Source organism: Verticillium dahliae, genomic scaffold (genome assembly GCF_000150675.1).
Source record: "Verticillium dahliae VdLs.17 supercont1.19 genomic scaffold, whole genome shotgun sequence".
Classification (NCBI taxonomy): domain Eukaryota; kingdom Fungi; phylum Ascomycota; class Sordariomycetes; order Glomerellales; family Plectosphaerellaceae; genus Verticillium; species Verticillium dahliae.
Genome location: NW_009276939.1, coordinates 146,806 through 173,244, shown reverse-complemented (window position 1 = coordinate 173,244; position 26,439 = coordinate 146,806). Strand labels below are relative to the sequence as shown.

Here is a 26,439-nt window from a genome sequence, read left to right as displayed (position 1 = left end):
AGCATTCGATGCTATGGGCATATGAGGGAGCTCGTCCCAGCGAGAAGGCTGCCGCTCAGGGCCAGCTTCGTTCATGCCTACACCTTCAAGCGCCCTTGCCCGTTGCTACACGTCCAAACATGTCTCTGCTAGCTCAAGGTATCGTTGGTGGGATCGTGGGCATCACCACGACCTCAGCCATCATCAGCCTCAGGGTCGCCACAAACATCTTTCTCGCCGCGAGCGACACGGCCATTGTCGACACCCTGCTCCAGCTGATCCATCGATCTCTCGAAGCCCTCACCCAGAGCTTGAGCGGAGCAGCCTTGATATGGAGGGGCATCTTCACCAACGGCACCAATGACACGAGCGTTCACTTTATCCTTAACCACCTCTCCGAGCTCTTCGCCTTTCTCTACGACTTGTTCAAGCCCGCCAACGTCATCCCGCGGTTCCCCATTGGCTTCGGCAACGGCCAGGAAAATGCGAGCGTCGACAACCCCTACAACGAACTCGACCTCCGCCGCGAGGAGAACCGCCGAGCCTGCATCTACCAGGTTCAGCGCGTCGCCGTGACCCTGACCTCCATCCTCAAAATGGGCCGCGGGCCAGTCCCGCGCGGCGGCCTCGGCGACCTGCAGATGAACGCCCGCCTCCGCAGCGACTTTGACAAGGCCAACAACCCGCCACCCCCCACGTACGACGCCCGCCTCGAGCACGGGCAGAAGCCCATCTACCCCGACGAGCGGTGGCTCTTCATCAACGGCATCGCCAACGAGTTTGTCTGGTTCCAGCGCTCGTGCGACAAGCTCCGCGACACATTCCGGCGCGACGTCCGCGGCGTCTTCAACAGGAGCGACGGCTTCCTCTGGGACCTGATCGAGTGCTGCGGCGAGCGCAGCGCCGCCGACGCCGCGGGTAACGACATCATCGCCCGCACGCAGAGCAGCAGGGCCGCGCAGGACGTCCTCGCCCGCGAGCTCGCCGCCGCGCTGTGGCCCGCCGACGGCGCCGGGCCGCCCGCCAAGGTCGTCATGGTCGCGCACTCGCAGGGCTGCCTGCTCCTGCGGCTCGCGCTGCACAGGCTCGTCAGGGACGGCGCCGGCCAGGCGCCGGCGAGGCGGAGGGACATGGCGGAGCGCCTGCACGTGTTCACGTTTGGGAACCCGAGCGTCGACTGGAGGGTCCTGGACGGCGGCGAGGTCCGCCCGCTGAGCGCCTATGCCAGGGTTACGGAGCACTTTGCGCACCGCGCCGACTTTGTGGCCATGCTGGGGTGCGTGACGCAGGCGGCTGGGGCCGAGTCGGGGTATGCTGGCGCGCCGGTCTTCTTCAGCAACGGGGGACGCGGGCATTTATTTGGGGCGCATTATTCGCTGGGTGCGGAGTCGTATGTTGACGGAGACAACTCGAAGTTGCTCAAGGCTGTGGCGGGAAGGCCTCTCTGGCTTGAAGAATGATGCACCCAGTGGCATGACGGGGGGCGAGAAAGGCGCCTGAGACGGCGAGTGGCCTGTTCTGATTCGCAATGATTAATGATCGCCCGCGAGGATTAGAACCACGACACATGCCGGGGCTGAAATCATATGGTTTACACCGCGATAGGTTAGGCAACGTATCTTATGCAGTATTCCTTGATTGCCGGGCGCCTCAGCTAAGCCGGAACTTCTTATGATGCGCTGTTGATGCGCTCCTCGATTCCGTCGACGACCAGCCAGACACTCCGGACAGGCAAGTCATGGTAGCCCGTAGCCTGCCACAGCTGCTCCTCGGCTCGACCAATGCGTGGTACGCCATACTGACGGAGGACGAGAACCAAATTCTGGTACTGGAGATCGAAGGTAAATTGAATTAGCGGTAGATATCTAGTATAAGCGACTCTATGAGCGTCAGATTTTCTATCAATAGCTTGGTAGTGTATTTAAGTGGCTCCCGAGATCCTAATCCTGATGAAACTTTTACCCTAACCCTAGTCAGTTCACAGTGGAAACAAACTATAACTGCTGAGGAATAGAGACTAGTTTGCTAAATGATGATAAGATGGATAGCTCGAATAGTGGGATCCTCAATGCCTCCTCGGTGGTCCTTGGCTGAATGGTACAATTAATATGCCTAAACTTATGTCTCTGATGTAGAGGGGAGTCTTGGCGAAGGTGACCTATTTCGGACTGCATCTTGTGCTCATATTGAACGATTCAGAAGATACTGTGAAGGTGGATCGAATCATCCGACTGGGCCATATTGAAGATGTGAACCTCGAGTAAAGCTTCCTGGCGGATTGGCACACGGCCGAAACGATGAGGCTTCACCTTGCCCTCCTCTCTGAATTGTCTGAGTGAGGGGACTTCTTTTCCTCCGACGATTTAGCCTTGGGTTGGTAGTATGGGACAAGTCTACGTAGCCATTCGGCCATTCCCTGATCTGCCTGGGAGATAGGCATCATCAGACGCGATTTCCGATGTGGGCTTCTCAGCCGGAGCCGATGGAGTCTTCGCTGCACAAACACCATGCGCGCTGCGACTGCAGAAACGTTAGAAGGCTTGCTCAACACCTGTCAGCATCCCTATCTCATGTACTTAGCCGGCTTCTGGATTTCACCCGGTTCATATGTGCGATCCCAAGTTCACGATTCGCCTTCGGGAATTTGCCACCACAAAATCTGCTTGACTTCGGCTCTGCTTGGGAATTCCCGATAACGGGTTTCCCGGCAAACACGTAAGAGCGTGGCTGACACCGACAGAAGACCGCACGAAAACACTGCTACGGATGCGATCGACGCGGCTAATGCCTTGCGAATTCGTGAACGGGCATGGGGTCTTTCTATGGATTTGGGACATTGGGCTCCAGTGAGCATCCGCGGACACCGAAGCCATGACGATCATCGCGACAACGCACTCAGAAAGCCCGGATGATGGCTTGGAATATGCAGCCTCCCGTCGCGATGAGGACTTCCCAATGTGTAACGCCGGCAACACCCCAGGGTGGATATAGAACGCTACTTGCGACCAGCAGAGAGCATCGAGAGCAGCAAACTTGAGCAACGTAGGGAGGCCTTGGGAGGTATCTAGAAAAAGAATGCTTCGGATTGTTGGCGCCCACACGACACGTGAAACAATAGTTGGAGTGGGCGAGAAGTGGGCGCGACGCCGGGTCGGTGAGCTGTTCAAGCGGTTGTCGCACGATGTGGCTGAGATCTTCGGACTCCGTATCAACGCCTGGGTTTTCTTGCCACGCTGAGTGGGATCGGTATGTGGCAACCATCACCCCAGCACGGGGTGACATGTTTGTAGGTGCTGATTGCTTCACGACAATCAGCTGCACCTGATCTTTCGGAGAACCGTCTGGCTTTTGGAGGTGCCAGAAATCGCCACGAACACATCAAAGCAAATCATCGAGCTCCTAGGAGAAGACGCTTTGTAGGCGGAACTTGACATGTGCTGCGCAGCTTGTTTGGACAGTATCAAGATATCATGTTACGCGAGTAGGGCATCGCTATTCACCTACATTGCTCCTTCTGCAGCGGCTTTAGCCACGCGAACAGCCATCACAGTTCTCAGGCACTGAAATACTCGTAGCGCAATATCAATTTCTTCCTATCCAGCAGCTGCCTTCGGCAGCTGTACCTGACAGGCGTGCTCTTCACCCGAGGTGCCGCAACGCGCCATTCTCTGCAATATCTACCCTTTCCGATTAGACCTGGACAGGAGAAGCCTTCGCAAAGACCATCCACTCTGTCTCGAACTTCCAGTCCCGTTTGTTCTCAAGCTCACACCCGCCCTCTCCTGTGACCCTCATGTTCTCGCCACCAGCGACTTTGTCAATGCCGCTCTGGATGAATCGTTTGACGTCCTCGTTCCCCATTCCAATTCTGGCAACAGGGCATGCCGAGAAGACGCAAGTCCCGAGCTGAATGATAGCCGTACCAAATCCTTTGTGACACCATTGAACGTCGTCGTGGGAGAAAAGCCAGTATCCGTGCCACGCCGAGTGTGCGAGGACTGACACAAGTTCACGACAGTCGTCGGTTCGAGCCAGCAGATCCTTCGTCTGTTTCTGGGCGGTGATGGGGTGGCATCTGATCGAGGATTTCTCGGTCGTGACATATGTGACCCTGTCGTTGCTCTCAGCACCGCCGTCGCCGGGGACCATTTTGGATCGCATGACTGCTGCATTAACCTGGAAAGTGACCTCTTTGCCATCATCAGTCTTCAAGACATGTTCCATCCAATTGGTGTGGTCTTCGCGCGTTCCTAGGAGCTTGGCTTTGTCGCTGACGATGCTGCGTGCACTGTTGTCGGGTGCGGTGTCGTTGCCGTTCTTTCCTTTGATGCCCCAGTCTTCTACTTCGGACTCCTCTTCGGCGTTGGGATCTGGTTTCTGCGGGTCTTCAACTTGCCACTGAGCGGGAGTCTGGATGCGGAATCCGTCGCAGTCTTGAAAGCATTCATCGCAGTACTTGTTCCCACGAGCCTCAATACGTCCATCAACGACGGAACTGCCAAGGTCGAAGGCGCGGCGGAGAATTGCCGCCCCATCTCCGTTTCCGATGTACGTCTTGTCGTATACGAGGGCTTTGACTGCACAGGTGCCGGTTGATGCGAGGGTGAAGAGCTTCGGATAGTCCTCAGCAGGATCCAGGAACCATCGTCTGTCCTCAGCATCAAAGTATTCCAGGAGAGCTTTGCAGTCAGAGACAAGAGGAGAGTCGGTGGATGTGTGAACTGAATCGTAAACGGAGCCTCCGCAATGGGTGATGGCTTCGCTGGCCTTTTCAACTGTGAAGTGATCGCCGTCCTCTGTGGTTGCCAGTGCAGGAACGGTGATTATGATGCTGGAACCGTTGGAGATGCGAAAAGAGAGGGTGGTGGGGTCATCCACCGAACGGTTGATCTTTGTGCTGTCTGAATTCTCTACCGTATCTTTGGCATGGCCGGGCGACAAGGCTGGATGCTGGACGCTGAAAGCCCAGGTGTGTACAACCAAGAGGCCGACAAGAAGCTTCTTGAGCATGATGGAAGATGTTACCTCTCGTGCTTGAAGGTTTCGTTGACAGGTATTCTGTGTGAATAAGGTCCTTTTGCAATGATGGACTTCTGCTTTGAGGTGGTGGTTGTTGGAAGGCCTTAGAGTAGGCAGTTTGGTAGATTGCAGAATGTGAATTGCGGGAGGGCATGCCTTTTAAGAGAATTGGATCGTCAGTGAATGTGGGCAGCCTCGAGTGAATCATCAAGCAGGGAAAGAACCCCAGTGAACAGTGTAAAACTGACGGATTTAGGGAGGAAGAGGATAGCAGCGAAGAAGTCGAAGCTTACCCTTTACAGACCTTGGTGCTTGAGATTTACTCTGTTATGGGTCGATGGCATTACTCTACTCGAGGCATCTTCAAGAAAGGATCACACGCATTAAGCAGTGGCGATGGCCACGTGGACAACCTCCGTATATCATTGATTCTGGGTGGTAGAGTTGCTTACCATTGGCGCGGACACCATGAAGCAAACGAAGGGAGATTCCGGCGTTGCGGACTCGTGCGTCGGTGTACTACGTTCCACTGCTTGAGTCCATGTCTGGCATCGACGCTGAAGCATCGAGCTGCATTGATACCCGGAGCTTATCGCACATTGGAGGTAGGTCATCTAAAAAATACCGGAAAAGTCGGCGTCTTAAACCTGGTGTGAACTATTTGTCCCAATGATCTCTAAACTTATGGGAATATGCATGCTTGAACGCAGCTTTCACATGTTCCACCCTGAGTTCAAAATATGTTGTAGGCAACAGGATAACCTTTTGAGCGGATCTGAGTTTAGAGCAAGGAACCGGAATACCAAGGTGAAAAGAATATAATCCATTGTGGAGACAGCCGTCTTTCAACAGTTGCAACCTGCCTGCCCGGCTAGCTCAATCGGTAGAGCGTGAGACTCTTAATCTCAAGGTTGGGGGTTCGAGCCCCCCGTTGGGCTCAATTCCTGACGCACCTCCTTTGAGGCCTTCACTTTTGCCGAATCTCACCTTTTGTTGTCCGAAGCCACATTTACGATTCACAGCTCACTCGCGACGTAGGACATCCAAGCGCAATCAACAATGTACAACATGGAATGCACCTTAGTTGTTTGAGTATAGCTTGTAATCTCTTTTTTTGTTCTCATGATGTCTGGATTTATCTTGGGCTTTTGCAGCTCCTTATGGGCTAGCTAGCAAGTGTTTACCAATCCAGCCTCGTCCCATAGATGCTGGATGGCGAGGTGCAGCATGCCACTCAAGACGTGCTGCCATTTCGCTAGCTTCCCTTCAAGCTCCTTGAAAAGCATAACGGTTCCAAAGCCCCTACCAAATATAGTTTCTCGGGTGCTCATCCCCGACTTCGGCGCAAAGGTCGCATTTCTGATGGTCGCACCGCTTGGCGGCACGATTCTTACATCTCTCACCAGGGATGTTGTGGTCCTGACCGCAGTGGCAGCATGTCCACCGTCCCGGGTTGGGGTGGCCGCGACGGCAATTGCCGCACTTGAAGTGGGTGCAGCTGAGGAGAGTTGGGCACATCTGATGGTTCATGAGAACCGTCTGATTTCTGCAGAGACAGCATTCGAAGCCCATTTTTCCTTGATGTGGGGGGTATTGTACTTGTCAAGTTGGCGATGGTCTTTTTGCTTGTCTGATTGAGACTGGTTATTCACTTTATCAATGGTGTTTTATTTTGATAAATGGAATCCTTCATCGAGCAAAAACAGTCTTTCTATTTATTGCCTTTCGCCGCTGGGTGGAAGAAGACTTGAATGGTCGACGGAGACGATGAATGGTGTGCAAATGGCACAGGCACGACCTGGCCCTGACCATGAATTTACGTAGAAATTGCGGTTCAGAACAGTCAACGGCGTCCCTTGACACCAATCACTAATCATGGGCTTGGGATGGACACGTGAATTATCTTGCCAGAAAAGTGATGATGCCCATCACGCAGGCTCAGATTCACCTAGGCCCAGCAATGGCTGGTGGTACTGGTCTCTCTCAGCAAGCAAAGGAATATCACCCGTCGAGCAGCACTAGAGGGTAAGATTTTCAGGTAGAGCGACCAAGAAGGTTACAGACACCACAAATTCGTGCCGTATTGTTACGGGTCAGAACACGTTGCCTGGATGCACATTATTCGGCTTGCTATAGCACCTTCGTCCCACAAGCAACACATGTCTCTCCATTGTGGGAGTGGAAACTCATCAAACTCCATGCACTAGTGGCCGGTTGGGAGTACAGTGAAGTCCCCTTCACCTGTTGCTACATGCTCGGCCATGGCCATGAGCTGGAATATTGTCGAGCATGTCCCGTTCAGCAACCCTAGCCTGGATCACGTTTCCCTAAGAATGTTCCTTCAGCTGTTGGGCACCCGACAAGATGGTTCACGATGCCACAAACGTCGCGGAAACGACGGGTAGTCCCGGCCCCTGTTATCTGGGTCATGGGACAGTCTTCAGCATCCTTCTCCACGGGCCTGCATAGCGCTAAGTTGAAAAGGGACCCAGAGGACCACACCACCACAGACGCTGACGGACGCCATTTCGGCAACCCTTACAACAAAGAACAAGCCCACATCGTCCGCCGCCTATAGCAGCATCGCGTCCACGTCGTCCCCCGAAAATTTCCACACACTGCAGTGGGGAACTCTAAACAGCCCAGCCGTCGTGTCAGTAGTCGGGGCCCAGAAAGCGGGGGGGGGCATCAGAAGCCAACTGGCACTGATTCCCCTCCAACGCCAGCTGGCTGAATGAGGGGATTTTTTCCCGCAATGTGGCAGAGTTTCGCGCGATGTGATCTCCCCGTCCGTTGTTTCGGTAATCGTTGCTTGGACCCCCGAACCTTGACGTCCGTGGAGCCGAGATCCAAATCTTGTCTCAAGCCATCGTTCTCAACGCCCTCCGAAAACCGCCATGGTCGCCGCCAACAACGACACGGCACAGTTCCGTGATGATCTCCGCCGTCTGACGCCTGAGCTCCTCAGCTCGGTGCTGGACTACACGTCTGTTTCCAACGTTGACGATGATGTGGCGGCGAGGAACAAGATTGTCGCGGCGGCGCAAGCCATCATTGAAGCCGCTCGCCCGCCGCAGCCGCAATGGATGAACCAGTCTGCTGCGTGCGCCGAGTTTGTAGCACTGCGCCTGTTCATTGATTGGGGTGCTTTCGAAGCGATCCCCATCGAGGGCAGCATCACATACCAGGAGCTCGCCGACAAGGTCGATGCCGAGGTTCAGCTCGTTCGTGCGTGCTTGACTCCGTCGTTTGGAGAATGGCATGATCTGACTGATGGCAGTTCGCTTTGCATGGATCATGGTGTCTACAGGACTTCTCGAACAGATCGGCGAGGATAGAGTCGCTCACACGGAAAGGTCGAGACAGATTACGCAGCATGGCCCTCTCAGGAGCATGTGGTCATTAATGTGAGTCTGACGCCTATCTCATAGAGGTCGTCGGGGAACTATAGGCTCTGACGGTCTCAGGTTTGATAACTCGTTCATGGGTTCTGCGTCCATGCCTGAGTACTTCCGCATTTACGGTCGGAAAGAACCCGTAGGACCAGCACATGTTCCGTTCACCTTCGCGCATGGCGCCCCTGACAAGGCATTTTGGGAGGTCCTCAATTCGGATCCCAAGCGCATGAGAACCTTCATGGAAGCCATGACGAACGTTGACAAACAAGTTCCCCTCATGGGCCCTCATCTTGGGCTCTACGACTTCGACTGGGTGGCGGAGGCTGCGAAGAATGTACCCTCGGACCGACCGCTGCTCGTCGACGTCGGCGGAGGCAAAGGTCACGTTATGAAGACCTTCTGCGATGGCAACACCCCTTTGACGCTCGACAGATGCGTCCTGCAGGATCTACCGCCAATCATCGAGCACAATAAGGCAGATGTCAACTCGGGACTTGGGGGAGCCACACTGATGGCGATCGATTTTCATAAAGAGCAACCAGTTCAAGGTACTTTCGTTCTGGGGCTGCGTCTCGGCGTAAGGTGAAGTCGGAACTGACAGCGATAGGTGCACTGATCTATTACATTCGACACTGCCTTCATAACTACGGTGATGAGGCCGTCATCGGCATCATGAAGCACACGGCGGCGGCTATGGCTGATGATAGCAAACTCCTCATTGCAGAGTACATCATGTCAAATCCACCAAGCAAGTTCGCTATCTGGATGGATTTCATCATGTGCATGTCGGGCGGAAAGGAGCGCACAAAGGCCATGTGGCACGAGGTCACAGCCCAGGCCGGTCTCAAGATAGTTGCTTTCCACGGAGTAGACACCTCTCCCGATGGACACGCCGTCATAGAGTGCGTAAAGGCGGGTGACCCCTCACCCCCCGACAGCGCGGCTACGGCGTGAGAACGCTTGGCTTGCCTGTTAATATGATGCCATCCAAGCCTCCATGTGAGCCAATCTTTTCCGTTCGTCCCATATCACATCACAGCCCACATACAGAAGGTCCTGGACACCACGCCAGACAAAGGTCGCAAAACCCGAACGCTACGCTGCGCTGCAGAAAGGCGGACTAGACTCCGTAGTTGCCAACGATGGGGGTATCCATTGGCTCCACGCACAGCACGAGCTAGGCCGCGCCGGCTTATACGCTTCTTGGGGCAACAAGTTCATGCATGCGATGCGCTAGTTGGCCCCTGTCTCGCCCCTCCAACCTGATCGCAACCCTGTCCTGGCAGGACACATGTGAGCCAGGCCTGCGGGACCCTCTTTACGTCGTCCTGTCACTGCGTCGTGTGCTGGCCGGTTGGTTCTCTGGCGCCGGGCTTCGTTGGCTTTGCCCGCTGCTCTCGTATGGATCTAGACTGAGTAGTGGGAAATAACCTAGATCTAAAGGACCCAGTCCAAGGCGGCCGCCTGGCTGCTTTTAGGAAGTGGGAGAGCGCGTAGAATCTCCCGTCCAGCCGTCCAGGGAACCCTTCCCCTTCCTCCCTCCTCCATTTCCCGGCCCTCGGTCCTTTTTGTCAGGCACCTTTTGTCAAGGTTGCCCCCATTCTCCCAGCCCAATAGCCCAGTCGCCAGCTTAAGAACAATGCGCATCGCAATTATCGGAGGAGGTCCCTCGGGCCTCGTGACACTCAAGTACCTCAAGCAGTCCCAGGAGCTCTTTCCGAACCAGCGGATCGAGGTGAAGCTCTTCGAGGCTGCACCCAAGATTGGCGGCATCTTCTTCCACCACACCTACGAAAAGGCTGAGCTCGTGTCGTCCAAGTTTCTGACTAGCTTCTCGGACTTTCGCCCCCGTCGCGACGACCCCGATTTCCTCTCAGCGGAACGCTATGTCGAATACCTCGAAGAGTATGCGACCGAGTTTGACCTCTGGCCGAGCATTCATCTGTCAACGAAGGTCGCCTCGGTAGTTCGCGGTGATATTTCAGGTCACGTCATCAAGTATGAGACGCCCGAGGGAGAGATCGAGTGGGAGTGTGATGCCGTTGCCGTCTGCTCCGGCCTCCATGACCGACCCAACATTCCTGACCTCAAGGGCGTCGAGAATGTGCCGGTGGTGATGCACTCGGAGAAGTTCAAGCACAGTGAGCAGTTTGGCGTCGACAAGACCGTCATGGTCATTGGCGTGGGCGAGACAAGCTTCGATATCTGCGCCCTGGCCATCAACGCGCCGACCAAGAGAGTCGTCGTATGCCACCGTCACGGCTGGTTTGGAGCGCCAAAGGTTAGCAGATCTCTGGCTACAAGAGTCACAGCGTCAAGTTAACAGTTCTGACCAGCGCATTGCCAACACTCGCCTGTTCCCCAGCATCTGGGAGATTCCCGAAGAAGAGAACAAGACATTCCTCGACGGCTCCCTTCCCATCGACGTCAGTCACCTGTCGCTCTTTGACACGAGCTACGTGCACCCTCTCGCCCGAGACTCGATGATCGTGTGGGACCACTACGACTCGGTAGCCGTCGGCAGCAGCTGGGTTTCCACCGGCACGGCCCTCGGGTTTGACCAGTTCGTCGGGCCCGTCGCTCCCGAACGTCTTCATGCTTCGCGCCGTGAGTGGCTCCGTAGCAAGCTCCCCGTAACAGATTGCACGCACTGACACTGAGCCAACGTACAAGTCTTCTTCAACAAGGCCTGGACCAAGGTCTCGAAGCACATTTCGCCGCCCTACCGCCCTACCGAGCCCGCCACACTGGGCGACCGCATCCGCAACTTCATGGTCCGCACCCCAGTCGAGGTCGCCGACCGCCTCATCGATGTTGCACCCTATCCCACGCATATTGACGACAATGGCGTTGCCCACTTCCGCGACAACGGTGGTGAGGACTACCAGCGCATTAAGAATGAGGTCATCAAGCCTGATGTCATCGTCTTCGCGACCGGCTATCTCCAGAGCTTCCCCTTTCTCGAGGCAAAGGCCAACACGGGTCGCAAGCCCTACCCCCGGGCCGACGAGGCCGACGTGCGCGAGATTTGGAGGCGTGACGACCCGACGGTCGGTTTCATTGGATTCGTTCGCCCTGGCTTTGGTGCGATTCCGCCGCTGTCGGAGCTGCAAGCCATGCTCTGGATTCTCAATCTTGCCGGTCGGGTGAAGAAGCCGTTGAAGCTTGACGACCAGTGGCACTACCGCATCATCGCGCCACCGAGCGCCAGACTGACGTATGGAGTTGAGCACGACAGCTATGCTTTCCAGCTCGCCGAGGACATGGATGCCGTTCCGGGCATCAAGGATGTTGTGAGGCTAGGCCTGACCAAAGGCACCGGACCCTTCTGGAGATTGCCCTGGATCTGGGCGTCTGCCCCGAATTTCACGGTCAAGTTCAGGCTGGTCGGTCCCTGGGCATGGGAGGGTGCGACGAACGTGATGACCGACGACATGTGGGAAGTTGTTTCGAGAAGGAAGGGACTGTTCAGTAAGTGCTGTCGAGAGAGAATGATTTGTCGACGACGTGTGTTGACTTTGACCACAGACAACTTCACCCTCGGTTTGATGCCAATGATGCAGCTCGGGCCGGTCCATCTTTTCCTCTTTTTTTACGCTCTATTCTTCAACTTCCTCGCCGTGTTTGGTTTGGCCAAGCCTGTCAAGCCTGTTAGTGAGCCGAAGAAGAGGATCGAGGAGCTCGCGCGAAGGGAGAAGAAGCTGGAGGGCATCAAGATCAACGGCACACACTGATTTGAAGGGCTTTGTGACGTGATGACTTGTTTCGGCTACTCGTACGGATGTTGGTTTGCTTTCTCGGTGGTGTTTCTTCCCGGCCTGGAGGTTTGTGTAGTTTTCGTGTTCGACCATCGTTTTCCATAGCATCAATGGCGAGAACTTTACTCAAATAAGCTGTCAAGTTACTCGTCGAAGTTGCAAATCAAGCCCAAAGCAAATGCTCTCGTCGTTGAGAAAAACTTCTCAGGGTCCGTGCCAGAGGCTGAGACATTCGATCGGACCCGCAAGATCGAGAGCAGTACAGCATTCCACGCCGATAGCTTTCAGCCTTGCACAATACGAAGAGAAGAGAGAGCGAAAAGAAAAAAAAAACATCTTCCCCTCTCAGACCCTTGCTACCCCAAGCCGAACTGAGCGTCCATAACCCCAGCCGTCCCGCTCAACCCCTCACTCTCTTGTGTAATGATGCATGATGGATCGACTTGCAAACAGCTCAATTCTAGCTGTGAAGGTCTGCCATGTCCTCGGTTCACTGCTCAAATCTCCGCCTTTCACCGCATATTGATGGCATCTCGCAGCCTCGGAAAAGAACGCAGGCACGGAAACGATACGACCCTGCGGATAAGCATCACCAGCACAAACCACCGCTTCGACCTGCGTGAATAGCTTCAGATCACCGTGTCCCCTTGCCGAGGTGGCTGTGCAGAGACATTCCGATCAGACTGCCCCCCGGACGATGTCCCGCCCGATTGGTGTAAGATTGTTTTCACGATGATCGTCACCCCGACTCGGCACTAGCCTACCATCTACCCCAGAGCTCACAGCAGGAAGAAATATGTTTCCTTCCAGGGGAGAGCACTCGTGTCGACCTGTAAAAACAAGCTTAATTCCTCCCCCGCATCTAATCTCCAGAACTACCGTCACATTCCCCACGCCATCATATTTTCCCCGCGATGGGAGATCAGCGAGCTCCGCAGAAGGGCCCCCCGACACGGCGTATTCAATCAGGCTTTTCCGTACCAGTTGCCGTTGGACCCTTGGTCGATCGTTATGACATCAGCACGAGAAGAGCTTTGGGATTGCTTCCAGACTCGTGAAAAGCTCCATGTCGGTTTCGGAAAAGGCGGAACCTGGCCGAGATCAGAGACGAGAGATGGCTGATATTTGCGAAGAGACGATGCTTGGCAATTTCGGCGACTGTCAATTAACGCCGTTGGTGATGGCTTTTCGCTGTATAAGAAGCCTCGGGTCGATCGACGGCAGGTGGTCAGCTCCGAAGAAGCCAGGACACCATCTTCTGTCATCTCCAAACCATCACCATGAAGAGCACCTTCGTCGCAGCAGCCACCGCGGTCTTTGCCGGACTCGCTTCGGCGGTCGACCTGCCCACCGGCTGGTTCTCCATCGCCCCTGATGACGAGATTCAGCCTGGCGACCTCAAGGGCAAGCCTCGCTACCTGACATGGATGGCCGACTCCCAGATCAAGCATGGAGTCGAGCCCACTCACGCCTACACCATCTCGTCCTTCTACTCGGGCGTCATGCTGGCGTACGAGCGCACTGGCGACCAGAAGTACCTTGACTATGTCAAGCATGCCACCGATATCATCCTCTACCCCGAGTGGGACGGCACCATCTTGCTGTACAACAACAGTAACTCGATCGATGACATCCGCTTCGGCCACACGTTCCTCGACATCTACAACAAGACGGGCAACGAGATTTACAAGACGGCTGCCTCGACCCTGCGCAAGCAGATTGACCGCACTTACCGCACGCCCGACGGCGGCTTCTACCACCGCTACCCGGTCTACATCGACCAGATGTGGCTTGACGGCATCTACATGCTTGACGTCTTCTATGCCCGCTGGACGCGCGAGTTCGAGCCCGACAACTCGACCGCCTGGGACGACATTGCCCTGCAGTTCGACCTCATCGACGCCGGCACCACGGTCGACCGAAACCGCACCAACGGCCTGCCCCTGCACGGATTCGACTACAGCAAGAAGTCCATCTGGGCCGATCCCGAGACCGGCGCCTCGCCTCACGTCTGGGGCCGCGCTGTCGGCTGGTACATCATGGCTCTCGTCGACGTGATCGAGCTGTTCCCCAAGGACCATGACGGCTACGACCGTCTCGTCGGCTACCTCCAGTCCGTCGCCGATGCTGTTGTCGCCGCCCAGGACGAGAAGACCAAGGGCTGGTACCTCGTCATGGACCCTGGCCTGGAGAACGAGTGGGGCAACTACATCGAGAGCTCCGGCTCGGCCATGTTCGTCTACGGCCTGCTCAAGGGTCTCCGTCTCGGCCTCATCGACGGCAAGAAGTACCTCAACGCCGCGCTGTCTGGTTACGAACTCATGACGGAGACGTTCTCTGTGCCACGGGACTCTGACGGCGCGCTCGTCTGGGAGTGGACTGTGCAGACCGGCAGCTTGAGCTCGAACGGCACTTTCGAGGTGAGTAAAACACATCCCTGGTATCGAATCTGAAGATCTGAGCTAACAGCGCATTCGCAGTATTACGCAAGCCAGCCGCTGTTCGAGAATGATCTCAAGGGCGTCGCGCCGTTCCTCTTCTCCAGCTACGAGTTTGAGCTGCACCTGGAGGGCGGCTGCAAGGCTTGAACGCTTCATAGAGGAGGCCGGGCGTGAAAGTCATCGGGTCATAGAAGTAAAATAGATAATACAGAATGGGCTTGCCGTGCACAACCTGAACGATACCACTTCCATACGCTACTTGGGATGACCCCCTGGAACAGGGTGCATCTTTTGGATGGAATCGTGCTAGTTTTCCGCTGCTGCCACTCGTCATCACCACAGCGAGCATCCACTTCATGTTTTGGGACATAGATTGATTGTACTTTAGTCTTGAACTGCCTATTACTATGTCCCATCCTCCATAGAAAAAGATGTGTCATGCTAAATATTTACACGGCGAAGATTAAAAATATAGTCTAATCATCCCTTTTGGACAGGGCAAAGCCCAGACAGTATAGTCATGATAAGGAAACGAAGCGCCATGGTCAATCCGTTTACAGGAGGGCGAACATGACGGCGGCAGCGGCAGCGAGGACCTCAACACCAGAGCCGAGACGGCGGGCGGCGCCAACCTCAACAGGGCTGGAGGTGGTGGGAACGGGAGCCGGAGCGGTGGGAACGGCGTTACGGAGGGTGGTAACGGTGGGAGCAGGCAGCTCAGGCTTCTCGGGCTTCTCGGGCTTCTCAGGGTTAGAAGGAACGGAAGCGCCGTGCACAGGCTGCTCGGGAGCAGGCTGCCCCAGGCTGTCCGGGAGCAGGCTGCCCAGGCTGCCCGGGCGAGGGGGAGCGGTAGCGGGCGATCAGGCTGCCCGGGTTGCCCAGGAGCAGGCTGCCCAGGCTGTCCAGGAGCAGGGTGAGGGGGAACGGGAGCGGCGTGATCAGGCTGCCCGGGTTGCCCAGGAGCAGGCTGCCCAGGCTGTCCAGGAGCAGGAGCGGGAGCGGGAGCCGGAGCGGGAGCGGGAGCCGGAGCAGGGCGCCCAGGCTGCTGTGGCTGCTCAGGGCTCTGGGGCTGCTCAGGCTTCTGGGGCTGCTCGGCAGCAGGGCGGCCAGGGGTGGGAGTCGGGCCAGAGACCTCATCGGTGACGGGGCAGAGGGTGGTCGAGACAGCAATAGTCTCGGTAACGACGTGAAGGCCGTTGGGGCAGTTGACGACGTAGGGAGGGCACGAGGTGACGGTGCGGACCTGGGTGGTGTAGACGGTCGAGACGGTGTAGCTCTGAGGAGGCTGAGTGGTGACAGGGGTCTCGACGGTCGTCTCCGTCTTGTCAGTCTGAGTCTTCTCAGTGTCGCTGACGGGGCAGATGGTGGTGGTGACGGCGTAGGTCTCAGTGACGACGTGAGGGCCGTTGGGGCAGTTGGTGACGTGAGGGGCGCAGGAGGTGACGGTGCGGACCTGGGTGGTGTAGATGGTCGAGGTAATGTAGTCGGACGTGGAGACGGCCGTGGTCTTCTCCGTTGAAGTGGGAACGGGGTTGGTGCTGAAGACGGACGAGGTGGTGAAGTCGATTGTGTGGACGGTCGTGTTCAGTCCCCTTGTCGTGGTGGGAACGGGTTTGGTGCTGAAGACGGACGAGGTAGTGAAGTCGACCGTGTGGACGGTCGTGTTCAGCCCCCTGGTCGTGGTGGGAACGGGGTTGGTGGTCAAGACCGACGAGGTGGTGGGAACGGGGTTGGTGGTCAAGACGGACGAGGTGGTGAGCACGGTCGTACGAACGGTCGTCTGGGCGGTCGTCTGGACGGTCGTGTTCAGGCCCTTGGTCGTGGTGGGAACGGGGTTGGAGCTGGAGACGGACGTGGTGGGAACGGGGTTGGTGGTCAAGACGGACGTGGTGAGGACGGTCGTACGAACGGTCGTCTTGTCGGTCGACTGGGCGGTCGTCAGGACGGTCGTGTTCAGCCCCTTTGTAGTGGTGGGAACGGGGAAGCCCTTGGTGGTGGTAGACACCTTGCCAGTGCTCGAAGGGGCAGGGCGGCTCTCAGTGGAAGTCTCCGTGGTGGAAGGACCTGGGGCCTGGGTGTTGATGGTGGACTGGACAGGCTTGCTGGAAACCGGGTGAGAGGTCGCAGGTTGCGTGGATTCCTCCGAGGTGGAGTCGTCGCACTGGTCCACCTCGGTGCTGGAGGAGACTGGGGCCTCAGATGCCACTGTAGTCACAGCAGGCATGCTGGACACAGGGTGAGAGGAGGACGCAGAGTAGGAGGTCGCAGGTTGCGAGGATTCCACGTCAGTGTAATCGTCGTCGCATTGATCAGTCTCGGTGCTCGAGGGAGCGGGGGCCTCCGAGGTGGAGAGAACGGAAGAGGACGAGCTGGGCGTGGGGACGGCGGTGCTGCTAACGTGGGTGTTCCAGTAGGTGATACAGGAGCAGGCAGAAGACAGCGCAGTAGCATCGCAGTTGCTGAACGCCGTAGGAACGGCGGCGGCGGCGGTGGTGGTGCCGGCGAGCCACTGAGGGCAGAGCTTATCAGCCTCAGACTTAAAGCGAGTGTCGATGAGGTTGCGGTAGCAGTTGTCGTTCTCCTGTTGGGCTGGTCAGTACCTTGTGCTTGAAGGGGGGGTGGATGTGTCGTCTGATGTTTTTGACTCTTCGAAGACTTGGTGAAACGTACGCAGTAAGGGTACTTGTTGGCCTCAACAGTGGCCAGGGCAAGGGCGCCCAGACTCAGGAAGATACCACGCATCTTGTCTTGTTGTTCGGAAGTTTCTCGTGCCGTAAGCGAATGACTGGATCGAAGAAACGACAGTTGAGGAGGACAAACCAAGGAGAAGGAAGTCTTAACGAGCGACTCAAGGGTATTTAGATGGGGATGAAGAGGAAGCAAGAGCCTGCCGGTCAAAAGGTTTGGCTCATGAGCAGCGGTTCTTTAAAGGCGCGGCTCTCATGACTTTGGATGGAGCACACGCACGTACATGGTACATGGTACACCCACAACCTTCTCGATGGACACCCTCGTCGTACTCGGCGCCTCGTACCCTGGCTTGCCTGGCAGTGCCTCACGAGCTACCAAGTAGATGGCCCCTCCTCTCCCTCCATCCCGCAGTGGAGAGCGTGAGGACATCAACGGGTGTCCGGCAAGAGGCACGGCCTGCAGGTTTTTTTCCGACCCTGGACGAGGCCCTACGTGGAAAGGTAGGTTGAGGTACCATGTAATACGAGGCCCAGGAGCCACGTTTGCCCACCAGCACGGGACCTCCACTCTTGTGCTGTCGTTCACCAGCCCGCTTCAAAAGAGTACAGTTCGATCCGAGCATGGGGTGATGTGGGCTGCATAGGGCGAGCAGGGATGAGGCCAGGGCGCGAGATACATAGTACTGTACTGTACGACCACTGAACAGCGATATGTCATGCCCCGGGATACCCCCGTCGACCGAGCAAAGTAATCAAAGCCATTTGGGCTGAGCAAAGCCTAAACGCGCATCCAAATTGAGAAAGCGACCTCACTTCCGAGCTCCTATTCTCGGAGAGTTTGAGTAGCGATATGAGGGCAGACATGGTACATAGTAAGTTATCAGTGGCAGACGCGCTGATCACCTCGTGGCCAGGTTGATGGCGAACTGAGTAGCCGGTACGCTAGGCATTTTAGTCAGGGGTAGGGTTTGCTTTGCAGCCAACTTCCACCCACACTAGCGACTGTTGAAATCGTCATTGGGGCGGCGGGTGGTGGAACAAAGATACCGGTTATGCATCCTTGAGGGGGTCATTCGAGAAGGGGCATCAACCACAAAGACGGGGGGCACTGGAATGGAATCGAGATGGAAGAGGAGCTAACCCACCCGCCCATCGATCGACCGAGCTGTCTGAATGTGTTCAGGCTTTTCAGATCCATCTTCGGGATACATGATAATTATTCAATCCAATTCTAGTTCATCTATTTTACCTCACAACCATACGACCATCGCGCTCATAGCTCCATCATGCATACTGACTCTGACTCGGAGGGCTGGTGAGGATGCCTCGCCCAATCATCTTGACAACAGAGGGACCAACAGGGGTGATGCAGGTAGGAATACCTAAGAAAAGAACTAGGCTACGAGGACAGTCAGGCACATATGCACACAACCATCTGCGGGCGGGCTGCTCAAGCATACCCTGACGTCAATTTACCATGACCAGCCCCTCCAGACTGATCTTGGGTTTCGACTGTCAATCTGCCTGTGCTGCCTGGCAACCAAGCGCTGCAGACCAGAGAGACGCGGTGGCTGCGAAGATGCTGGGCGCTGGCCAACGTGGCTCTGTGTGCAACCAACAGGTGCCGCGACCCGGTCATTCGTATCCCAGCGCAAGTCCGCCCAGCCTCAGCCCTCCAGTTCGTCTTGCCGGCCCCGCCATGTCTGCTTCTTCGCCTTCGATTTCTACTTTCTTCTGGTGCGCGGCGGGTCACCGGCCTTCTCCCCTGGGCACTGAGGGCGGAGGACAGCTGTTGTGTAACTCGTCCTTTCGCCTGTGCTGCCTGTCCTGCTACGAATACGTACTCTCCTCCTGAGCCTGGTGCAGAAGGTGGTCCCTGAGCCTCCACGCGGCTGCCAAGACGCGCGCCGTTGTTCAGATGGCAGGCCAGGGTCGTAAGATGGCCGTAGAAGCCGAACAAAGAAAAGCCCACCAAGGCGAAGAATCTCCCGACTACGAATCCAACGTGCGACAGCCAACGTGCGCCTCGCCCCTGGTCTCTCCCCCTTGGCCCTTTTTCGGTTAGCTCGGCGGGACCCAAGGTTAAGGACCGTTTGTACCGACGGACGGAACTGCGCCGACCCCCGTTCCCCCCCCCCGCCCCCTGGTGGTTCTCATGGCTACCGTCTTCTCTTTTGACCCTCTATCTGCATACCCCCAGGGCTCTTGATTGGATGCTTTGATTTCTGGGTCTGGATCGTCTTGGGTGCTGGAGCATTGGCTTCAAGGTGGAGGCGCCTGCTACGCCAACGGGCGGCTCGCTTCACCTACCGTCGTATCACGATGAACACTGGCGCCTGGCCACGGGCACACCAGCCCTGATCCGGCGTCCACAGCACAAAACATCTCTCGGTCCTCAGAAACAGAAGAAGGGTCGCGACAAAAGGGGAGGGCGGAGGGGCCCGTGGTGAGACAGCGAGGCGAAGGAGGGGACAAGGAAAACAAAGAGATCCCAAATGTCCGGGCACTGGGCTCGATCCCAACATTCCACGCTATTTCAACGTCTATTCGAATAATGGAGCCAATTTCCTTAAGCTTCTCGTCAGAGGGGAAGGGTCGCATTCCAGGGCGGTACACGCCTACCCTACCGAGACATTCATTGAACACAAACGAAATGCATCCTACCTCACCTCATATGCTGCGGAGAGAATCGTACGGGAGTGAGCCCCGTCAGTCGGCGGGGCGCTTTGAGATCTCGCTCGGATACATCAAATTGACTGCCGGCACCTCTTGCACGCTATTGATTTTTGACCTTGTAGGGATGACCGTCGTCAGAGGAGGGTCGGGCGACACGACACGAAGCCGATGTCAGGGCAAATGACTGCACGATCCCGTGACCCTGGGCTTTCGGCCGCCGGACAGCCCGGCTATGCTTTTTTCGTCCTCGTATCGCGAGAGGGCCTGATTGCCGCTGCTATTCGTGACGACAGTCACCCCACGAAGTGTACATTCATGACTATCTCCCGCAGACCACTGCGCGCAGTAATAAATGCGTCAGGCCCCATTGGGCCCGCGCGTCTGATATCTTCGCTCCGCTCGAACGATACCCGCCCACACACACGAGCTGAGAAAGGTCTTCGCCACTGGCCTACTATTCTAGCTGCTCAAGCGGCTCTGCAAGGCGTGTGGAACGGTGTTGTGATCGGCGGACGTACTGGTGCCGAGGGCCCGGAGGATGCCCATTGTTGCGTCACTGATATGCCAAGGCGCCGAGACTATCGCGCTGCGTGGTTTTTCTCGATGCTGTTGTCCCGACGTCACCGTTTGTTACCTATGTATGGACGGGGAAAGCTTGACGAGGAAGCCCAAGACTCAAAATATTTCATTCCGAACGTTACGCTAGTACTTATCTCTCGTGTTGAGTCTATGCAAATGGAATCCAAGATTAGCTCCCCGCGATCTGTAGAAACCTTAGTAACTATAAGTCAAGCGATGTGATCGTTCGAGTGGTTGACGTTGTTCATTGGCGGCTCGTAATCGCGAACCAATAGCTGCAAGCTCCATAGTGCAGAGTCTGCGGTAGACCTGGCCTCGTGCAGCAGGGTGTTGATCTCTGGACGTCAACGAGCATGGGCAATCGCTGAATGCGCTGCTCCTAGCAGAGAAGAACGAGGCCTCGCCGTCTCAAAAGCTGTCTGAAAAGGATACTCCGGTGCAATTGATCAGTCTGTATTGTATGCAGTGGCAGATGAGGATAAACCGGTCTCAGGCCCCAGGTCGCCTTGCGGAACCCCAAGCCATTTCGTCAGGTCGCCGTTGCCTGGGAAATTCTATACGAGGTGCAGAACACGAACTGTGATGGTGTATTTCCCACGATGCGGACCTCCTGCACAGCGGGGAGAACTTTTCTTGGAAGCTGCAATATCGTAAGCGCCAACCAGAAATCACCATATGTGCTGCCACGTAAAATCCTTGTTTCCATGTTCTGACTAGAACATTCTGTGGCCACCTTCGGTAGCTGTCATTCCCACCTACTAACACGTTCAACGTCATGTCGCCCGTACGCCTTACATATACAGCTCGTGCTTAACGAACGGTGTGGCCTGGTGAGGGATTGTAGGAGAAGCCGAATCCTCGAGCCCAAATTTGGCTACTTCGGAACCCACAATGTCTGACCACGTTCGCAATGGCCATGGTTGCATGGAATTTACGAGCAGGGCGGCCTAAGTGATCTCAGTTGGCAGGCTTACGGCCACTGGGCCAGATAAAACCCACGTGGTCCTCAGAGGCAACGACGCGTATCGAGCAATGCAAATTACCATTTCATGTCATTGCTAAAGCTATGCCATAAAAACGTGATTGTCTTCGTCAGAAGTTTACCAAGCTGGATTCCGAGAGACGAGTTGGTGCAACAAGTAATTACATGGTTTCTGTCGGCACGAGCATCAAATTTGAAGTCGCAAGGAATGTCAATACGTCAACGAGATCCAATTTGTTTGCTATCATGATCATAAATGCATCGATCGCTATGTTCCACACACATCCAAATCCTCACTCACGACAAGTTATATTCATCAATCAGCTTGTCCGCACACGTGGCCCCGGTCAAATAGGCCACAACCTGCGTGTGGCAGTTTGGCAGAATCGGCACGACGCTCATGTCAGCGACGCGCAAGTTCTGAATGCCCACGAATCTGAAGTCATGGTCAACCACTGCGCCACTATCCTCCGGGGCTCCCATCTTTGCAGTGCCAGTCATATGCCAGCATGTAGATCCGGCCGCCTTCCAGTATTCAAGCAGCTCTTCATCCGAATCTCCTGACGGGCCGGCGATGATGCCGGTAGTGTTTCTTGCATAGCCCTCGTGCTTGCAAAGCCTGAGTGTTTCTCGCAGTGCTTCGATTGCAACCCGATGATCGAAGGGTGACTCCAGATACCTTGGATCGAGTCTGAGGGGAACGCTCGGGTCAGCTGACTGAAGTGTGACCTCGCCCTTGCTGTGCGCGTTCTGGTGAAAGACTAGGAAGTTGGAATAGTTGAGCCTGTCGGTTGAAAAGTCCGGGATGAACCAGTGGATGGGAAAGTGACTGATAATCTCGAAATGCGGGATCGTTGCCTTGTTCAGGTAGGCCTTTTCGTCGGCTGGGAGGGCGTTAAACTCCTTCGATTGCACCAGACCCTGGGACTTGAACCACCCGATGCCAAGTTCGCAAGCAAATTTTGACCAGCGTCCTGTGCCGCTCTCCTCCCACTGCTTGGTGGCCTCATCCATGGCGGTTTGGTCTCCATAGAAAGAAGCTCGATCGGTATCCCCTTCCACACGAGAGAATGCGAGAGGACAGAACATGTGATCGCGTAGATTTTGTCCGAGAGCTGGCACATCGGCCACGACAGGTATTTCGAAGCTCTGAAGCTGCTGCCGAGGACCAAGTCCGCTATGCATGAGTATCTTCGGGCTGTCCATGGCTCCAGCACACAGGATGACCTCACGAGTAGCGAAGTCTACCGGGCCAATTAATCATACATCACCAAGGTAAGCAAAAAGTGGATTCTAGATCGCACGTACACTTGATTCCGTTTGCTTCTACGCCAATGGCCTTGGTGCCATCAAGAATGAGCCGCTGCACAGGCCTCCCAGTAAGCACGTCGAGGTTTTCGAGGCCAGGCGTCAACATATCGTGAGCGATTGTGCGACGTCCGGCATGGCTGGAGTTAATCACAACTGATGCGCCGAGTGGATTGCCGGAATTGTGATCGGTATTCAGCGGGTAACCAGCATCCTCGAAGACGTCAAGCAAGGGGGTCAAATCCCTCTCCCACTCGGCTGCGTAGCCAACATGCAGTGGTCCGGAGGTACCATGATTCTCAGCCTTGTGTGAGACATACTTTGGGTCGATGCCGGTGGGGGGATTGCCATGGAACGACTCAAGGCGCTTGAAACGGGCCTGCATTGCTTGCCAACCGTATGCATCATCTTTGGTGATGCGGGCCCATTCGTCATAGTCGTCCTTGGGCCCGACGCTGAAGACACCGAAGTTGATCGCCGAGGAACCGCCAAGTCCCTTTCCTCGCGAGTAGTCGATGACACGATTGTTGCAGTGCTCTTGGGGCGTCGTCTGGTAATTCCAATTGGCTTCTTCATGCTTAAAGTTGAGCCACCGCTGGCCGTCAACGCGCAGCCTCTGGTCATCGTTCGGACCGCCTGCTTCTAGAAGAAGAACGCTGGGTCTTTGAGCAGACTTCGCGAGGCCAACAGCTGTGGCACATCCGGCGGGGCCGCCTACAAAATTGGTCAATAAAGTCCAGCTCGGGAGTGTGAAGCCCAATGTCGTCCTGTAAGCCGATATCACTCTGTGAGCACCAAGGCAAATTCAACGTACCTCCAACAATTATGAAATCATGGTAGGTTCCCATCGCGAAGTGAGTTGAAGGTTCAAGTAGCTGAATCTCTGTCTCTGGGCGAGAGAAGGCATGAGAACGAACGGTGGTCGTGTGATGGGTCACTCTTATATAGAGAGGTCTTCTTTAGCGACTTTTCATGATGCTTGAAGTCCAACTGACGTTCCGGAATCACTGATCACGTGAAATAAGCAAAATTCCGGCTCTAATCACTGACCTACTCGAAGCAGGATGATGAGCTGAAGATGAGTAACGAAAACAGTTGGTCGTCACATGTCAGAAGCATAGCCACTCCTTGACGTCCGCCTGGTTGTTCCAGTCCGAGGCTTTCAGTTCGCCAATGGCGACGCTGATAGAGTAACAGAACTCAAGCCACCTTCTTGGCACAAAAACATATCGTCCGAGTTTACGTCATCTCATCCAGCAAGGAGAGGCAGTGCCGTGGGCCAAAACATACAACACCAGTACTTGATTATGTACATCGTGCGATATTGAGTCGAAGCGGTGGTGTAGCCCGCGATCCATTCCCGAAACCGGGCCTCTGCCTTCCATCGAGAAGCAGCAACAGCATGCTGCAAAAGAACACGAGCAATGCCGAATGAAGGCTCCCACGAGGTGGTAATGTTGATTCCACAAGCTAGGCGCCATTGTGTCTTACAAGAGACGAGCAGCCGCCTCTCAGCTGATGGCGGACTCTGATCTTACTCTCACTAGAACTTCCAGAACCACAGCTTCAGCTGAAGGCTGTATGATGACATACTCGAACTATGTCTGAAAGAAACGTAGGCAATTGTGTCTGGCTCATCACTCAATGCATTGGCTCATGTGTCAGGAAGCAGCAAGACGTAGTAAGCGAACTCTGCAGGTTACGTGAAGCTCGACTAGAGGTGTGTTTGTGGGTGATACAAAAGTGGGAATCAATCCCCGAAGTGCACCTGATTAGCTGCTGCAAATGTAGAAGCTCGTCCCAGTTTGTTGGAACAGTGACAAATACTAACTGGCATCGTGGCTGAGGTATATCGCTAAGGCAACCTATGCGAAGCTGCCACAACTATCAGACTATTACTGTCAGCCTCCTAGGGCTGACACCAGCCTCTCAGAAGTGCACGGCTGCTATTTTCGATATCAAAGGTGATACGAGATGTGAGGATTTACCAGTATCGTAGAATCCCACGTACGACATAGGTGGCAATGGACGAGGTACGATTCGAAGGCACGCCCACTCACGATGTGCTGAATTTACTGGGTAAACCACAAATTGCACATTTACTACAGCTTGAACATTCATCCTTAATTAATACGGGGGTGGAAGTTCGGAATAGTAATGAGTGACAGTATCACTCATTGGAGTGTTGCCCATATCAATCCCGACCTCCCCTCATCCACAACCGCAGCAAATACATCAAAGCTTGACGACGAATTTTCCGGTAGTCTACAAGTGTCAGCCATGGAACAAAGAACGATGCAGGTGCGGTACATACCGTTGCCAGTTTGCGAATGACTTGGTCAAGGTCCCCAAGCTTGACGAGGTTCACTAACGGCTTGACGCGCCCCCTCTTCACGAATTCGAGAGCCTCGATGACGTCTGTCCGAGTCCCCACAGCACTGCCGATGATGGTGATACTGTTGTCGATGACAACCAGAGGATGCAAGTCCAGCCCTTGACCCGGCGGCGGGATGCCAACGCACACAAGAGTTCCAAACATGGCCAGCATGGCGAGGCCCGCCTGGTACGCCGCGCCCGACCCAGACGACACGATAACGGCCTTGGCTCCAGCGCCATCCGTGGCATCCTTCAACTGTTGAACCACGTCCTTCGACAGCGCATCGAGATAGATCTCGGCCCCGAGCCCAAGGCAGTACTCTTTCCTCTCAGTACCCACGTCGATGGCAGCGACGCGGTAGCCCATGGCGACGGCGTACTGAATGCCGAGGGCGCCGACGCCGCCAGCAGCGCCAGAAATGACGACCCACTGGCCAGGGGTCGCACCGCAAATCTTCAGCGCCTTGTACGCCGTGACGCCCCCGCAGAGCACAGGCGCGACGAGCTCGTCAGGCAGCGCCGGATGCTCCGGCAACACGAGCGCGAACCGTCCTGGCACGACGCAGTACTCGGCGAAGGTGCCGTCAATCTTGCGTCCCGAGTTGAGCTGCTCGAGGCACCGCGTCTCGCCGCCGGGCTCGCGACACGAGAAGCAGCGGCCGCAGGCGTCGCGGACCCAGGTGACGCCGATGCGGTCGCCGACCTTGGCGATGGCTGGGTCGACGGCGGCGCCCACGGCGACGGCGCGGCCGACACCCTCGTGGCCCAGAATGTCGCAGCTGGGGCCCAGGTAGCCGGCCGCGAGACCGAGATCTGTGCCGCAGACGCCGGTGGCGGAGAGCTTCACGAGAATCTCGCTGGGTTTGATCTCTGGAATGGGAACGTCTCGGACCTGGAACTCAAAGGTCGCCCCATCTCTCTGCGGGAATCAAGTCAGGTTGGTCATGGTGAGCTTGAGTGGAGAGGGGAATGAGAGCACTCACCACCACGACTGAAGCTGACTGCGATGATGCCATGACCATGAGTTGTTTTCCCCGCCCGAGAATACTAACGATCAAGTTCTTGAGAGTCAAGACGGCATGAAGATTTCTTCTTTATCACGACTCCAGGCCAGATCAACCCCCTGGCACGGTGGAGAACGGCAAGTCTCCGCATGCCAGTTGCCGAAGCTCCCAGCTTGCTCCCCTATAACTGATAGCTGGATAAGCTGGGCACTAAAGGGTCAAAGCCACT

The 26,439-nt window shown here is 55.8% G+C and overlaps 8 protein-coding genes and 1 non-coding gene across 9 annotated transcripts; 5 read left to right on the top strand and 4 right to left on the bottom strand.

Moving 5' to 3' along the window:
• Positions 1 to 119: 119 nt before the first annotated feature.
• VDAG_08109 (uncharacterized protein) lies at positions 120 to 1,439 on the top strand (the record flags this gene model as incomplete). The annotated part of the gene is made up of 1 exon (XM_009657486.1): positions 120 to 1,439. One exon carries the CDS (start codon positions 120 to 122, stop codon positions 1,437 to 1,439), a length of 1,320 nt encoding a protein of 439 aa, XP_009655781.1.
• A 2,230-nt stretch (positions 1,440 to 3,669) lies between these two features.
• VDAG_08108 (uncharacterized protein) lies at positions 3,670 to 4,989 on the bottom strand (the record flags this gene model as incomplete). The annotated part of the gene is made up of 1 exon (XM_009657485.1): positions 3,670 to 4,989. The coding sequence occupies one exon, from the start codon at positions 4,987 to 4,989 to the stop codon at positions 3,670 to 3,672; it is 1,320 nt and encodes a 439-aa protein (XP_009655780.1).
• An 874-nt stretch (positions 4,990 to 5,863) lies between these two features.
• VDAG_20224 lies at positions 5,864 to 5,936 on the top strand. The gene has a single exon. It is a non-coding gene; the product is annotated as a tRNA-Lys (tRNA).
• Positions 5,937 to 7,895: 1,959 nt separating this feature from the next.
• VDAG_08107 (O-methyltransferase) lies at positions 7,896 to 9,350 on the top strand (the record flags this gene model as incomplete). Its single annotated transcript, XM_009657484.1, has 4 exons — positions 7,896 to 8,226; positions 8,279 to 8,405; positions 8,466 to 8,944; positions 9,004 to 9,350. 4 exons carry the CDS (start codon positions 7,896 to 7,898, stop codon positions 9,348 to 9,350), a joined length of 1,284 nt encoding a protein of 427 aa, XP_009655779.1.
• Positions 9,351 to 10,035: 685 nt separating this feature from the next.
• VDAG_08106 (dimethylaniline monooxygenase) lies at positions 10,036 to 12,130 on the top strand (the record flags this gene model as incomplete). The annotated part of the gene is made up of 4 exons (XM_009657483.1): positions 10,036 to 10,641; positions 10,733 to 11,003; positions 11,070 to 11,867; positions 11,925 to 12,130. The coding sequence occupies 4 exons, from the start codon at positions 10,036 to 10,038 to the stop codon at positions 12,128 to 12,130; spliced, it is 1,881 nt and encodes a 626-aa protein (XP_009655778.1).
• Positions 12,131 to 13,434: 1,304 nt separating this feature from the next.
• Positions 13,435 to 14,742, top strand: VDAG_08105 (cell wall glycosyl hydrolase YteR; the record flags this gene model as incomplete). Its single annotated transcript, XM_009657482.1, has 2 exons — positions 13,435 to 14,574; positions 14,635 to 14,742. 2 exons carry the CDS (start codon positions 13,435 to 13,437, stop codon positions 14,740 to 14,742), a joined length of 1,248 nt encoding a protein of 415 aa, XP_009655777.1.
• A 407-nt stretch (positions 14,743 to 15,149) lies between these two features.
• Positions 15,150 to 18,235, bottom strand: VDAG_08104 (uncharacterized protein; the record flags this gene model as incomplete). Its single annotated transcript, XM_009657481.1, has 5 exons — positions 15,150 to 15,389; positions 15,521 to 17,176; positions 17,266 to 17,482; positions 17,567 to 17,878; positions 18,189 to 18,235. The coding sequence occupies 5 exons, from the start codon at positions 18,233 to 18,235 to the stop codon at positions 15,150 to 15,152; spliced, it is 2,472 nt and encodes an 823-aa protein (XP_009655776.1).
• Positions 18,236 to 21,737: 3,502 nt separating this feature from the next.
• VDAG_08103 (choline dehydrogenase) lies at positions 21,738 to 23,725 on the bottom strand. Its single transcript, XM_009657480.1, has 3 exons — positions 23,645 to 23,725; positions 22,831 to 23,544; positions 21,738 to 22,766 (listed from the first exon to the last, which is right to left on the bottom strand). The coding sequence occupies exons 1-3, from the start codon at positions 23,676 to 23,678 to the stop codon at positions 21,820 to 21,822; spliced, it is 1,695 nt and encodes a 564-aa protein (XP_009655775.1). The 5' UTR covers positions 23,679 to 23,725; the 3' UTR covers positions 21,738 to 21,819.
• Positions 23,726 to 25,065: 1,340 nt separating this feature from the next.
• VDAG_08102 (alcohol dehydrogenase) lies at positions 25,066 to 26,222 on the bottom strand (the record flags this gene model as incomplete). Its single annotated transcript, XM_009657479.1, has 3 exons — positions 25,066 to 25,095; positions 25,145 to 26,125; positions 26,190 to 26,222. The coding sequence occupies 3 exons, from the start codon at positions 26,220 to 26,222 to the stop codon at positions 25,066 to 25,068; spliced, it is 1,044 nt and encodes a 347-aa protein (XP_009655774.1).
• Positions 26,223 to 26,439: the final 217 nt, after the last annotated feature.